The sequence below is a fragment of the Alosa pseudoharengus genome, unplaced genomic scaffold, assembly GCF_046254945.1.
Source record: "Alosa pseudoharengus isolate Yale_2024_CS ecotype anadromous, Long Island Sound unplaced genomic scaffold, YU_APseudo_1.1 YU_APseudo_1.1_scf_20, whole genome shotgun sequence".
Classification (NCBI taxonomy): domain Eukaryota; kingdom Metazoa; phylum Chordata; class Actinopteri; order Clupeiformes; family Clupeidae; genus Alosa; species Alosa pseudoharengus.
The window spans coordinates 26,747,023-26,758,416 of NW_027468664.1; the positions used below are offsets into that span (position 1 = coordinate 26,747,023).

The window sequence follows — 11,394 nt, forward strand, 5'->3', positions numbered from 1 at the left end:
AAGCTAACGCTAGTCCCCACTGGTGATTGGTGGAGGAGACGTGTGCTCCACTGATTCTGTGCTCTTACTGTAGAATAGATGATCTCACTCCTGAGTCCTGACATCCTCCCTGGCCGTGGTTTGACACCTAACGCCCGTCATGAGGCTGTTATACCCTTGAATTTTGTACACTTGGGCACAGCCTCCGCAGTTTGAGGAAGTGGCTCTGAGGCTGCTAACGCTGCTCCTGTGGTTTATCAGATCATTAATAGATTTGTGGGGTGAAGAACTGTGCTGACATTCACGATATGAGAACTCTTACACTAACATGAAGGATCTGAGAATTTGGAAGTCATATGTGAAAATGTACAGGTTAATAGTGCTAGACGATAACAAGACAGTGAAAGCATGACTGACTATGTATATGTCAAAGGCTAATAATATAGATTATTATGAAATGGCTTTATTACAAAATTGTTAAAAGGAAAGCAAAACACAATTGCACATTCTGTATAAAACACCCATATATCAAGCATATCAATATTTACATTATTAATTGCTGCTCTGAGGGAAAAAAAACAAGAAACAGGATCTTGGCAGACACAAGACACCTCTCTAATATCTGGTAATATCTATGGTTATAGTTATGGTTATGGTTATGGATTTAGCAGACGCCTTTGTCCAAAGCGACACATAAATACAAAACAACATGATGATATTTAAAATTGAACAGGAAACAGATTAGAATGTTGGTCAAATATAATAAGGAGAATAGCTATAATAAAAAATAAAATCAATTCAATCAATAGCCTAATAAAAAAGCAATGAAAAAAAAGGGGAAAGGCAATAATAAAACAATAATGTCCATTCAATCAATAATATAAAAACAATGACATGCTAAGACTACATTAAGGAGAATATCAATAATAAACAATAATGTCAAATTAATTAACAGCCCAAATAAAATAAAACAACATTATACAAACCATAACACATAAGCACTTAAACAACTAAGTATATGTTGAATAGGAATGTCTTTAGACCCCTCTTAAACGACCCAAAACTACCACAGGAACGGAGAGCACTGGGCAATTCATTCCACCAACATGGAACAATATCAATAACAATATCTCCTGAATCATGTTACAATTTGTTTTTTGTCTGTAATGGGTCCTATAATGTTTCATGCATTGTGCACGACTTTATATCAGTGACTTTTTGGCCATGTAGGCCTACTGAAGGTGTGTGTGTGTGTGTGTGCGTGTGTGTCTGTGTGTTTCCTGTTTGTGCCAGGGAGGTGCCATAAAGCAGATGGTCAAATCTAGCCAATAGATAGATAAAAAGACAGCCTATGCAGTGCTTCCCACAGAATTGGATTCAATTTGTGGCGGTAGCTGATTTGGACAACGGGGGTGTGGGGGAGGCCTGTCACTTTAAGACGTTCGTGAGGGAACCCTTGCAAATTGCAATTGTAACACAGTTTAAAGGCTGCTGATGTGTGGATGCAATTCATAACGTTTTCTACATAGCCCTAGTTAAAATAAAGGTTAGTAGGCTACTTTTCCTTGGGACAAGCACTTTTGAATTTTGGAAAACACTTTTCCATTTACATCGGGATTTTGCAAACATTCAGTGTCAGAGTCAATAAAATGAGCCCTTCAAAGAAATTGACAAGCAGCTGTAAGTAGGCTAAGCATGCTAAATTCGACATCCAAACAGTATTCTAACGTTAGCTTTGAGATACTGCTTGATTGTATAACTTAACTTAGTTTAGTCTCTTCAATGTAGCCTACCATGTTGTGATAAGATCTTAGCAGAGTTAACTTCAATGCAGCAGTTTTGAACAAATTTGCGCAGCATGGTCGGTCACGATGCTAAGCGGATTTAATAGCAATTTAGTCAGACGTCTTCTATGCAATGCTTCTATGTGGCAACAACAATCCTTCAACAATCGTGAATATTATGTTAAATGCACATGCAGAGGGGCAGCGGGCTACGAGAGAGCAGGGCGGGACAAGGAAAGGCTGCGTGCGTAAAAAGCGCAGCTCAATGGCAATGCAAGGATTTGATCTTATATTTAATTTAAATTAAATTAAATTAATTTAAACATAGAATATTTATGGGTGACGGCTGATTTTTATTTCGTGGCGCCCCGCCACAGATTAGTCAATGTATGGGAAACACTGTTATGTTTTACTCAAGGGTCCAAAAGGTGTGTTTGAGTGTGTGCAGTGAACAGTGTGCAGTGCATGTGAATTTGTGTATGTGTGTGTGTGGGTTTGTGGGTGGGGGCTGGGGGTGCACTGACACATTTCACACCCACAGTCAGTCATCAATGCTAACCACTGAAAGAGCTGTGAGAGGAAGTCTTCTACATTTGTGTGTACACTTACTATGTGTGTGTACTGCATGTGTACGCTGTTTGTGTGTGTGTGCATGTGCATGCATGCCTGCATTAGCGCGTGTATATGGATATGCCTATGCATGTGTCTGTATTAATCCTGTGTCTTGTCACTCTTCTGGACGGTGGCATAAACAGCATTGGGGTCCGCTGGTCCTCCTGCTGGTCTGCTGGTGTTCTGGTCCTCACCACCAGATAACTGCATGATGCTGCTGTAGGTCACAGTGTCCTCAGACCGCTTCTGTAAACAAACAAACAACAAAAAATAATAACAATAAATAATACCCCACTGAAAAGCATTTACAGGAGGATAAAAAAAATATGAGGAGTGACCGCTTATCTCAAAAGAACACTTCTTTTGAGATCATAGCACATTTTTTATTTTGAGATCAGTATGACTCACTGCAGAAAGCCCATCTTGGGTTGGGTTGAGATGCTGTAAGGCAGCGTAGTGCAGATCAGCTTCTTCGTCCTTCTGAATCTGTACAGAAGACAGGCACATTAGCATGAGTTTGGAGTTGAGGCACTCCGATTAATGATCATTCAAAAGAGAATTGTTCTGGGGACCTTTCATTCACTTTCCAAGGAGCATAACCAGCGGTGGAATTACTAGTGCAGTAAACTCTGAGAAGAAATCTTTATTATAAACAAAGGATATAGATGCAGTTAAGATTTAGATGCAGTTAAGATTTAAATGCAGTAAAAATGATTTGGAAATGGGCTTGAATGGGAAGGTGGTTGGAAGGGTCTGCAAAACTCAAAAGTGCTCACAGATTTATCTGGGTTCACCCAGACTAGTTAACCTCAGTCATTTATAGCTGTTATAAAACGTTTTATTAATGATTTATAGATGTTATACAACATTGTATTAATTATTTATAGATGTTATAAAATGTTGTATTAATGATTTCTGTGAAAAGCCCATTTGTACTCACTGCTGTGTGTTGTGTGTCTCCCCCAGCATCTGAAATAGAACATTAAAAGAAAGAATATAGATAGAATGTATAGTACACCATAGGTGCCGATTGTTTACAGTGTTGCCTGGGAAACACTCACTTGTCCTTCTCTTGTGCATCACCACAATTATCAATGCAGCAGCCAACAGACCAAGTGGGACACCAACTCCAGCTATCAGAGGAACAACTGGGGTGACGGAGGAAAGAAAGGGACAGAGATCGGTGAGAGAGAGAGACAGAGGAGATGCAAATCCTTGAAGGAGATGTCCACACTATCAGTGCATGAAACTCAACCAGAGTTGCTTCTTTCAAATAGATATCAGATTCATAATGTACTGCTGCCAAAGCGACACATAATGTTACATGGCCAGTAGAAGATGATAGCATTCAGAGGATCATGGTGATGATGCTGTACCTGATGGGTCTGAGTCGGTAGAAACAGTGATGCTCGTTGTTGTCTTTGGTGTAGAGGATTTTGACACAGTGGGTTTATTATCTATTTGAAGAAACAGTGTACCAGTAGCTATTAGACAATTGCTACATAAAATCATAACTTTTAAAAGCCAGATGTCTCTTTTTTTGGCATAATTGTGAGTCAAAAGACCCCATGCTAGTTAGTGTGGAGTCTGCTTGGAGAAAGATTGGTGACTGCTGTTTTTGGCAGAGGATTTCAATACAAAGGAAGACGTGTGACACCTGTGTGATTGAACAATGTACATATCTAACTCATCATAATATTAACATATCTTTATGTCATACCTGAGACTTGTGTACTTGAAGGAAACGTGGGTTGAGCACCTGTGTGATCAAATAATGATAACATCCACATCATGTTTGTTAGATAAAACATTACTTGAAACTTCAGAATATTACTGATATCATAACACGTTGTGTCTATTCTGTCACAATGATGCCAGTGTGTATCCAGCAAGCTCATGACTCTTTATGTGTTAATGGCTACTGTAAGGCACTTAGGAGAGGACGATTGCTGAATGATATTATGACGTTTAAAAGTATATAAGGCTATGCAGGTTTATTTATATAGCATGTTTCCTACACAGCAGCAATTCAATGTGCTTTCATAAACACAGATCCATAAATGATTTTACATAACACGTAAATTTAGTGCATAAAGTAGTTATGTAGGGTCATAATTATCTGACACAGAGTTGACTCGGTCATCATGCTGTACCTGATGACCCTGAGTTGGAAGGGGTGTCCGTTGTTGTCTTTGGTGTAGATGATGTTGATACAGAGGTTGAGGAAGATGTGGGTTTAAAATCTGTTGAATGACACAGTGAAAAGTAGCTATCAGACAATTGCTGAATAAAATTATAATGCTTAAAAATAATTAGTGTCTTGTACAATTTGCACAACTGTGGCATAATTATCTAGGACTCATGGAGTATTTAGAGGTTAGAATATTGTAACTTTGGAAGAGGAAGCTCCTGACATCTGTGAACATCTGTGTGGTCAAATAGCATGTTGGTCAGATGAAACTTAATTAAACTCTTATCATGTTTCTGATAATAACATATATGCATTCAATCATAAAAGACCATGCCAGTTAGTGTTGTAAGAAATTAATCCTGCCGAATTGTATGAGTGATATAATTTCTCCAAGATAATGTTCTAATGGCAGGTTTGGCGCCAGGTGAGGTGTGAAACACTAACGATCATAAAATGGGTTTAGGGGGTAAGCCATTGAAATGAAAACCATCCCAGCCAACATTGTGAGGTTAACTCAATTATCATATACAAATAGGACAAAAGGCTATCTGGATAGAAGCCAGATTAATTTGCATTGAGACCAACATATAATGACTTGAGTTGGTAACTTTTAGTTAGTTCAAGCAGACAGGACGAGGTACAGTAGTTCACCCAGACATGACGAAGGAGAGAGAACTCCAGAGAATATGCCGAGGGCAGGCATAGGTTGAACCTTTGTGAACTTTTGTGAACCTTTCTACCATTTTACACTGGAATAAACCACTTTGCTGTATCAATCCGAAGAAGAGAAAACCTTCTTTATTTTTTCTTACAGTGTGCTGTCAAGGAAAAGAAGACGTAGGTTTAACACCTGACCTGTGTGACTGAACAATGTATAGGAACACCACCACCTGTGTGATTAAACAATGTATAGGAACACCACCTGTGTGATTAAACAATGTATAGGAACACCACCACCGCCCCTCCCCTATTTCCGCTCTCTTACATTTCTAAAGAAACACAAGCACCCACACACCATAACAGTATCTAAATTAGGTATGTACCAAAAATGACATTTTACCGTGACACAAAGAGCTGTAAACAGTGTTGTAAGGCTGCTTGTAGAAATCCGTTTGGAGGAGCTCCAGTGGAATTTTGATTTGCGAGAATTTTCAGTCTAACCGTTCATGTGCCGCGTGAAAGGGTGGAAATATGCACCAACCAGCCCAGCACTAAACTCCAAGTGTAGTAAACAAAATCGGAAATTTCAGGCAGGAAAAGCCCCGGTAAGAACCAAACCAGATTTGGTTTAAATCTACACACCTATGGCGACTGAAAAATATAAGGTTCATTAATCAAATGTTATTCTGAAGTATTAAAAAACATTATTGTTTTAGAATTCTCGAACGAAAGGGGCGGTAGTTGGTGCTTTAACAATACAATGTACATATCTAAGTTAATTTATCAAAATACTGTAATTACTCACTTTTACCAATATATTACACTTTTACTGACTCTATAGTCAACTGTACATATCTGTCTACTGTTTCTACTGCACATATAGGCCCACACTTTTTTAGTACTCGTATGTTACTGTTAATACACTGGACATACCTGTACTGTACATATCTGTCTATATTGTCAATACTGCATATCCATATTTATTCTGCTCTTAAAATGTTATTGTTAATACACTGATATATCTCTACTGTGAACCATGCCACTTGCTTATCTGGATACTACTATCCACATTGCACTATATGTCAGATACTGCTTTTTTGACCTTCTAGTTAGACGCTAACTGCATTTCATTATCTCTGTACTGGTACTCAATAAAAAAGGACAATTAGTTTTTAGATTAGATTTAGTTTAATAATCTAAAAACTAATGAAGCATATACATTTGAATCACCATTGCAGGTTAACTCAATGCAATGCAGCATAAAAGCATTCACAGTCATTCTTTAAAATAGTTTCATATTCAGGAAAGGGATATCATGAGGGTTTTAGAACTAGACCTCTTCCAGACAACTTAACAAATAAGATTTCACTCTGCAAATAGCAGTAATAAAAGTCACCTTTATTTTTGATGGAGTAGTTAGCAAACACCTTATCCTGCCCTGCAGTCAGCTGGCATCTCCATTTCCAGTTAGCAGTATTGCTGTATGGATCTCTAAGCTCCTCAGTCAGTGTGATGTTACACAAAGATGTAGTTCTGATCTGGCGCTTGGTGGTGTTCTTCAGCTCAGAATCGGTCTTATTCACCCAGCTCAGATGGACTCCTTTATCCTTCACTGATCCTCCACAGTGGTCATATGTGTGCAGGACACAGTGGAGAGTCACATGACTTTCTGCCTCCATCTCAGTCACTTTGGGGGACGTTGAGACTGCAGGGGGAAATGACATCATCAGTACACAGAAATGGTCTATACAATTATTGAACATTGACAGAGTTAATCATCATGATATGACTTTTCTAAAGATATTTTTTTAGACCTTGATGCCACCTTGTGTGACCTCTGATTGCTGTAACAAAGGAAAGCGTACCAGAAAGAATTGAGAGATCAACTGGAGCACCCTCTCCGATTTGGGATTTACCCTCTCCCTCATACTGCTGACAGATGTAGGTTCCAGCATCATCAGTGGTGACTTCAGTTATCTTCAGAGAACAGCCAGAGTGCAGACTCATTCTCTTAGCTATTTTACACTCATCTGAGTTGTGGGGGTCAGTGCAGTTTTTGACCTTCCCAAGTGTAACCAATTCAACTGTATCTCCACCACCACTGTATATCCATGTTGTATTGGAGCAGTCAGGCTGAACCACGTTACCACAGGGCAGAGTGGCGTTCTGCCCCACACTGGAGAACACAGGGGGGGTTTCCCCTCTCACACCTGATATGAGAAACCTTAAATCAGTTATAGTTGATAATAGTAAAATAGTAAAAAGTAAAATAGTAAAAACATGATATAGTTTACAGTTCAGACCAAAAAGATTTATACCCTTGGCAAATATCGATTGAAATATTGAAATATCGATCAATGATGGCAAAGAATCGTTCCTGCCTCAAAACCTTCTGCTAAAAAGGTCCTAAAATCATTGTGGAGACATAGAGAGGCTTGGTATTATAAGACCAATGTAGAGAGCTGTTATAAATAAATAAAATCAAACAAAGATGTTTCCATTGACTATTTTAAAAGGGTATGAATCATTTTGGAGCCATTTTTTAGAAAAATGTGTTAATGGCTACTGTAAGGCACTTAGGAGAGGACGATTGCTGAATGATATTATGACGTTTAAAAGTATATAAGGCTATGCAGGTTTATTTATATAGCATGTTTCCTACACAGCAGCAATTCAATGTGCTTTCATAAACACAGATCCATAAATGATTTTACATAACACGTAAATTTAGTGCATAAAGTAGTTATGTAGGGTCATAATTATCTGACACAGAGTTGACTCGGTCATCATGCTGTACCTGATGACCCTGAGTTGGAAGGGGTGTCCGTTGTTGTCTTTGGTGTAGATGATGTTGATACAGAGGTTGAGGAAGATGTGGGTTTAAAATCTGTTGAATGACACAGTGAAAAGTAGCTATCAGACAATTGCTGAATAAAATTATAATGCTTAAAAATAATTAGAGTCTTGTACAATTTGCACAACTGTGGCATAATTATCTAGGACTCATGGAGTATTTAGAGGTTAGAATATTGTAACTTTGGAAGAGGAAGCTCCTGACATCTGTGAACATCTGTGTGGTCAAATAGCATGTTGGTCAGATGAAACTTAATTAAACTCTTATCATGTTTCTGATAATAACATATATGCATTCAATCATAAAAGACCATGCCAGTTAGTGTTGTAAGAAATTAATCCTGCCGAATTGTATGAGTGATATAATTTCTCCAAGATAATGTTCTAATGGCAGGTTTGGCGCCAGGTGAGGTGTGAAACACTAACGATCATAGAAAAAAATGTTACAAAACAGAAAAAAAAAAAATCCATGTTTCTACCACATTGTCTTACAACCTTTGTGGCAGATCAAACATATTGGTTAAGAGAAAATCAATTCTAAATCAATATTTGCCAGGGGTATGAATAATTTGGGGCTTAACTGTATGAAACACTAATAGTAAATAGTAGTGCTTTACTGTTTTTCCATTCACTTGTAATGGTCTGTTCATCATTTATACATTTCAAAGTTCTACATGTTGGAATGAGGTCATCAGAGGTTTTGGTTAGTTTTAACAGAGGCACAAAGGTGTGAAGACTTCTATATCTGAAACATGGGAGGTGTCATGGGAGGTTTCATTGCAAGATTATTTTTGTATACAGAGAGAATGTGCACATATACAGTTGTGACAGAGGCACAGAAGTGTGAGGGCTACTGTCTCTGTAAAACTTAGGGTGTCTATTGTCCAGATTTGACCATCTGCTTTACAGGACACTGACATACACACATGTATGCACACAGGTGAAACACACAGACACAGACACAGACACACACACACACACACACACCATGGGCGGATTATGAACTTTCGGGCCCCTGGGCCCAGATGTATTAAGGGCCCCCCACTTATTGTCGTATATGTGGGAGGGGGGGTTTGGAGGTCCCCCAAATTTTTTTTAATTTGCAAAGGCTTGGGATTTAGGGCCCCCTGACCCCTTGGGCCCCTAGGCCTGGGCCCGGTAGGCCCGCGCAGTAATCCATCCCTGACACACACACACGCACACGCACACACACACACACATAAAGACTGTATAAGTTATTGAAACAAGACAGGACTTGTACTGGCGGTTATCGAGGTAATGTTAGTCACATTAGTTAATCACGCGTTAGTTCTCTCTCCTTAGGTGGGGGCAGCCGTGGCCTACTGGTTAGTGCTTCAGACTTGTAACCAGAGGGTTGCCGGTGCGAACCCTGACCAGTAGGAACAGCTGAAGTGCCCTTGAGCAAGGCACCTAACCCCTCACTGCTCCCCGAGTGTTGGGCAAGTTACTTTATTACTTGTTACTGTCATCTCAAAGTAATTTGTTACATTACAATATTACTGTCTTTGAATTGTAAGGCATTACACTATGTTTACATTACTTTCACCAAAATAACAGGAAATATGGATTTGGTGTTCTCAATAGATCTTCATGTGTTCAATGCAGCTCATTACACGGCAGGAGGTGATGTGGTATGGCATAATGACTGAGCTAGGTTTAAGGCCAACAAAAGAACAATATAATGGTTGCAGTTATGGCTCATGGGACGATGTAGGCCCCAAAGGCCAAAGGTCACTCACAACTTAATATAGTAATATAGCCATAGTGAAATTGTATGTTGACTTTAAATGGTTCGCATAATTGCTGGTTGCCTTTCCTTCCACTTACAGTGGTGTAGACTTAATGCAAATAGTTTAAGAATAATGGCTACGATCTTTGTCTATAAAAGCAACATTTTAGTTATTCTCACTGCTTGAAATGAGAAGCATAGCCTAACCATGTTAGATCTGTTGCATGAATGGCAGACATAACTCAAATTCCCTTTCTACAGTCATCTAAACAAGGCAATCAAATTCCAGGACCAGCATAGATGACTTTTTTAATTCTTGGATAATCTTCTCTGGTGCCAATTGAGCATTTCTCAATTTTGGATTAAAAAGCAAAGTAACTTCAGTTACTGAGAATTGTACCGAGTAAAATATTACTGAAATATTATTGGTAATGCCTTACATTACTGCATTACAGCAAAAAGCAATGCATTACTGTAATTACATTACTTTTTTAATGCATTACTCCCAACACTGCAGCTCACTGCGTCAGGATTAGTGTGTGCTTCACCTCACTGTGTGCTGAGTGTGTTTCACTAATTCACGGATTGGGATAAATGCAGAGACCAAATTTCCCTCATGGGATCAAAAGAGTATATATATTTATACTTATAACTCACCCATGTGGTCCTGAGTCCAGCAGATCAGCAACACTATCAGCACACAGGGGATGGACGCCATCTTCCTCCTCTCCTCTTCTCTGTCTTCTGTGTGTGTGTATGTCTGTGAGAGAGAGAGAGAGAGAGTGTAACTAAATGGGACTGCAGGGTCAGTGTGCGTCTTTCTTCTGTGTGTGTTTCATCTAAATGTAGCTACAGTATGTGATGTGTGTGACGAGGTCCAACCCCTCCTGTTCCTCCTGTGGTATGCTGAGAGCTGACAGCAGAATACACACATGTCAGAGTTGGCTTTCAAGGCTGACTTAAAGGGATATTCCACCATTTGGGGAATTACACTGATTTTCCACTCCCCCCTTGAGTTAAATAATTGATTTAAAACTTATGAGAACATAATTTACATCATGTTAAAAATATTGGCCTATAATGTGCATACTATTACTGTGTGTTTTAAAACTAAGAAATCTTGGTAATTTCATACAGTTTAACTGGAATGTATTGATAAATGGTGGTAGTGGTAGTAGTCAGTGACGGACTGGTAATCAGGAATTTGGGCAAATGCCAGAGCCCTCATGGGCCGGCCGGCCAATCAGGGAGCAGTATGATTGACCAAACGGCTCCTTAAGTGTAATCGACGGCCTGAGATCATTTCTCTCGTCCCACTTCCAAGCGTCAATAATGTACTTGAAGTAAGTGATAGTCAAAATTCTCTAAACCAAACTTCTTTAAATCCTTCTCACCTAAACTAGCTGGCACCTGATCAGTATTTATATCACACATGAGTCTTTATATCACAGTCATGGTTACCCTATAGAGTCTACAGTCACAAACTTTTACATCAGTCTGCATTGTTTTGTAGAGAAATGTCTCATTCAGATGTTCAAAAACGTGCATTTTTTATTTGATTATTT

At 38.9% G+C, this 11,394-nt stretch overlaps 1 protein-coding gene across 1 annotated transcript; it reads right to left on the reverse strand.

Annotated features, from left to right (window-relative positions):
- Window positions 1-451: 451 nt before the first annotated feature.
- On the reverse strand, window positions 452-10,597 carry LOC143136320 (uncharacterized). The gene is made up of 11 exons (XM_076296975.1): window positions 10,487-10,597; window positions 8,024-8,113; window positions 7,092-7,436; window positions 6,623-6,931; window positions 4,529-4,618; window positions 4,096-4,134; window positions 3,752-3,832; window positions 3,437-3,523; window positions 3,316-3,344; window positions 2,784-2,861; window positions 452-2,621 (listed from the first exon to the last, which is right to left on the reverse strand). Exons 1-11 carry the CDS (start codon window positions 10,545-10,547, stop codon window positions 2,475-2,477), a joined length of 1,356 nt encoding a protein of 451 aa, XP_076153090.1. The 5' UTR covers window positions 10,548-10,597; the 3' UTR covers window positions 452-2,474.
- Window positions 10,598-11,394: the final 797 nt, after the last annotated feature.

Coding starts and splice junctions, on each gene's coding strand:
- LOC143136320 (XM_076296975.1), bottom strand. CDS start 10,547: ATGGCGTCCATCCCCTGTGTGCTGATAGTGTTGCTGATCTGCTGGACT. Junction 6,932..7,091: donor TGATCTCTCAATTCTTTCTG/GTACGCTTTCCT, acceptor TTCCCCCTGCAG/TCTCAACGTCCCCCAAAGTG. Junction 4,619..6,622: donor CTACTCCATCAAAAATAAAG/GTGACTTTTATT, acceptor GTCATTCAACAG/ATTTTAAACCCACATCTTCC.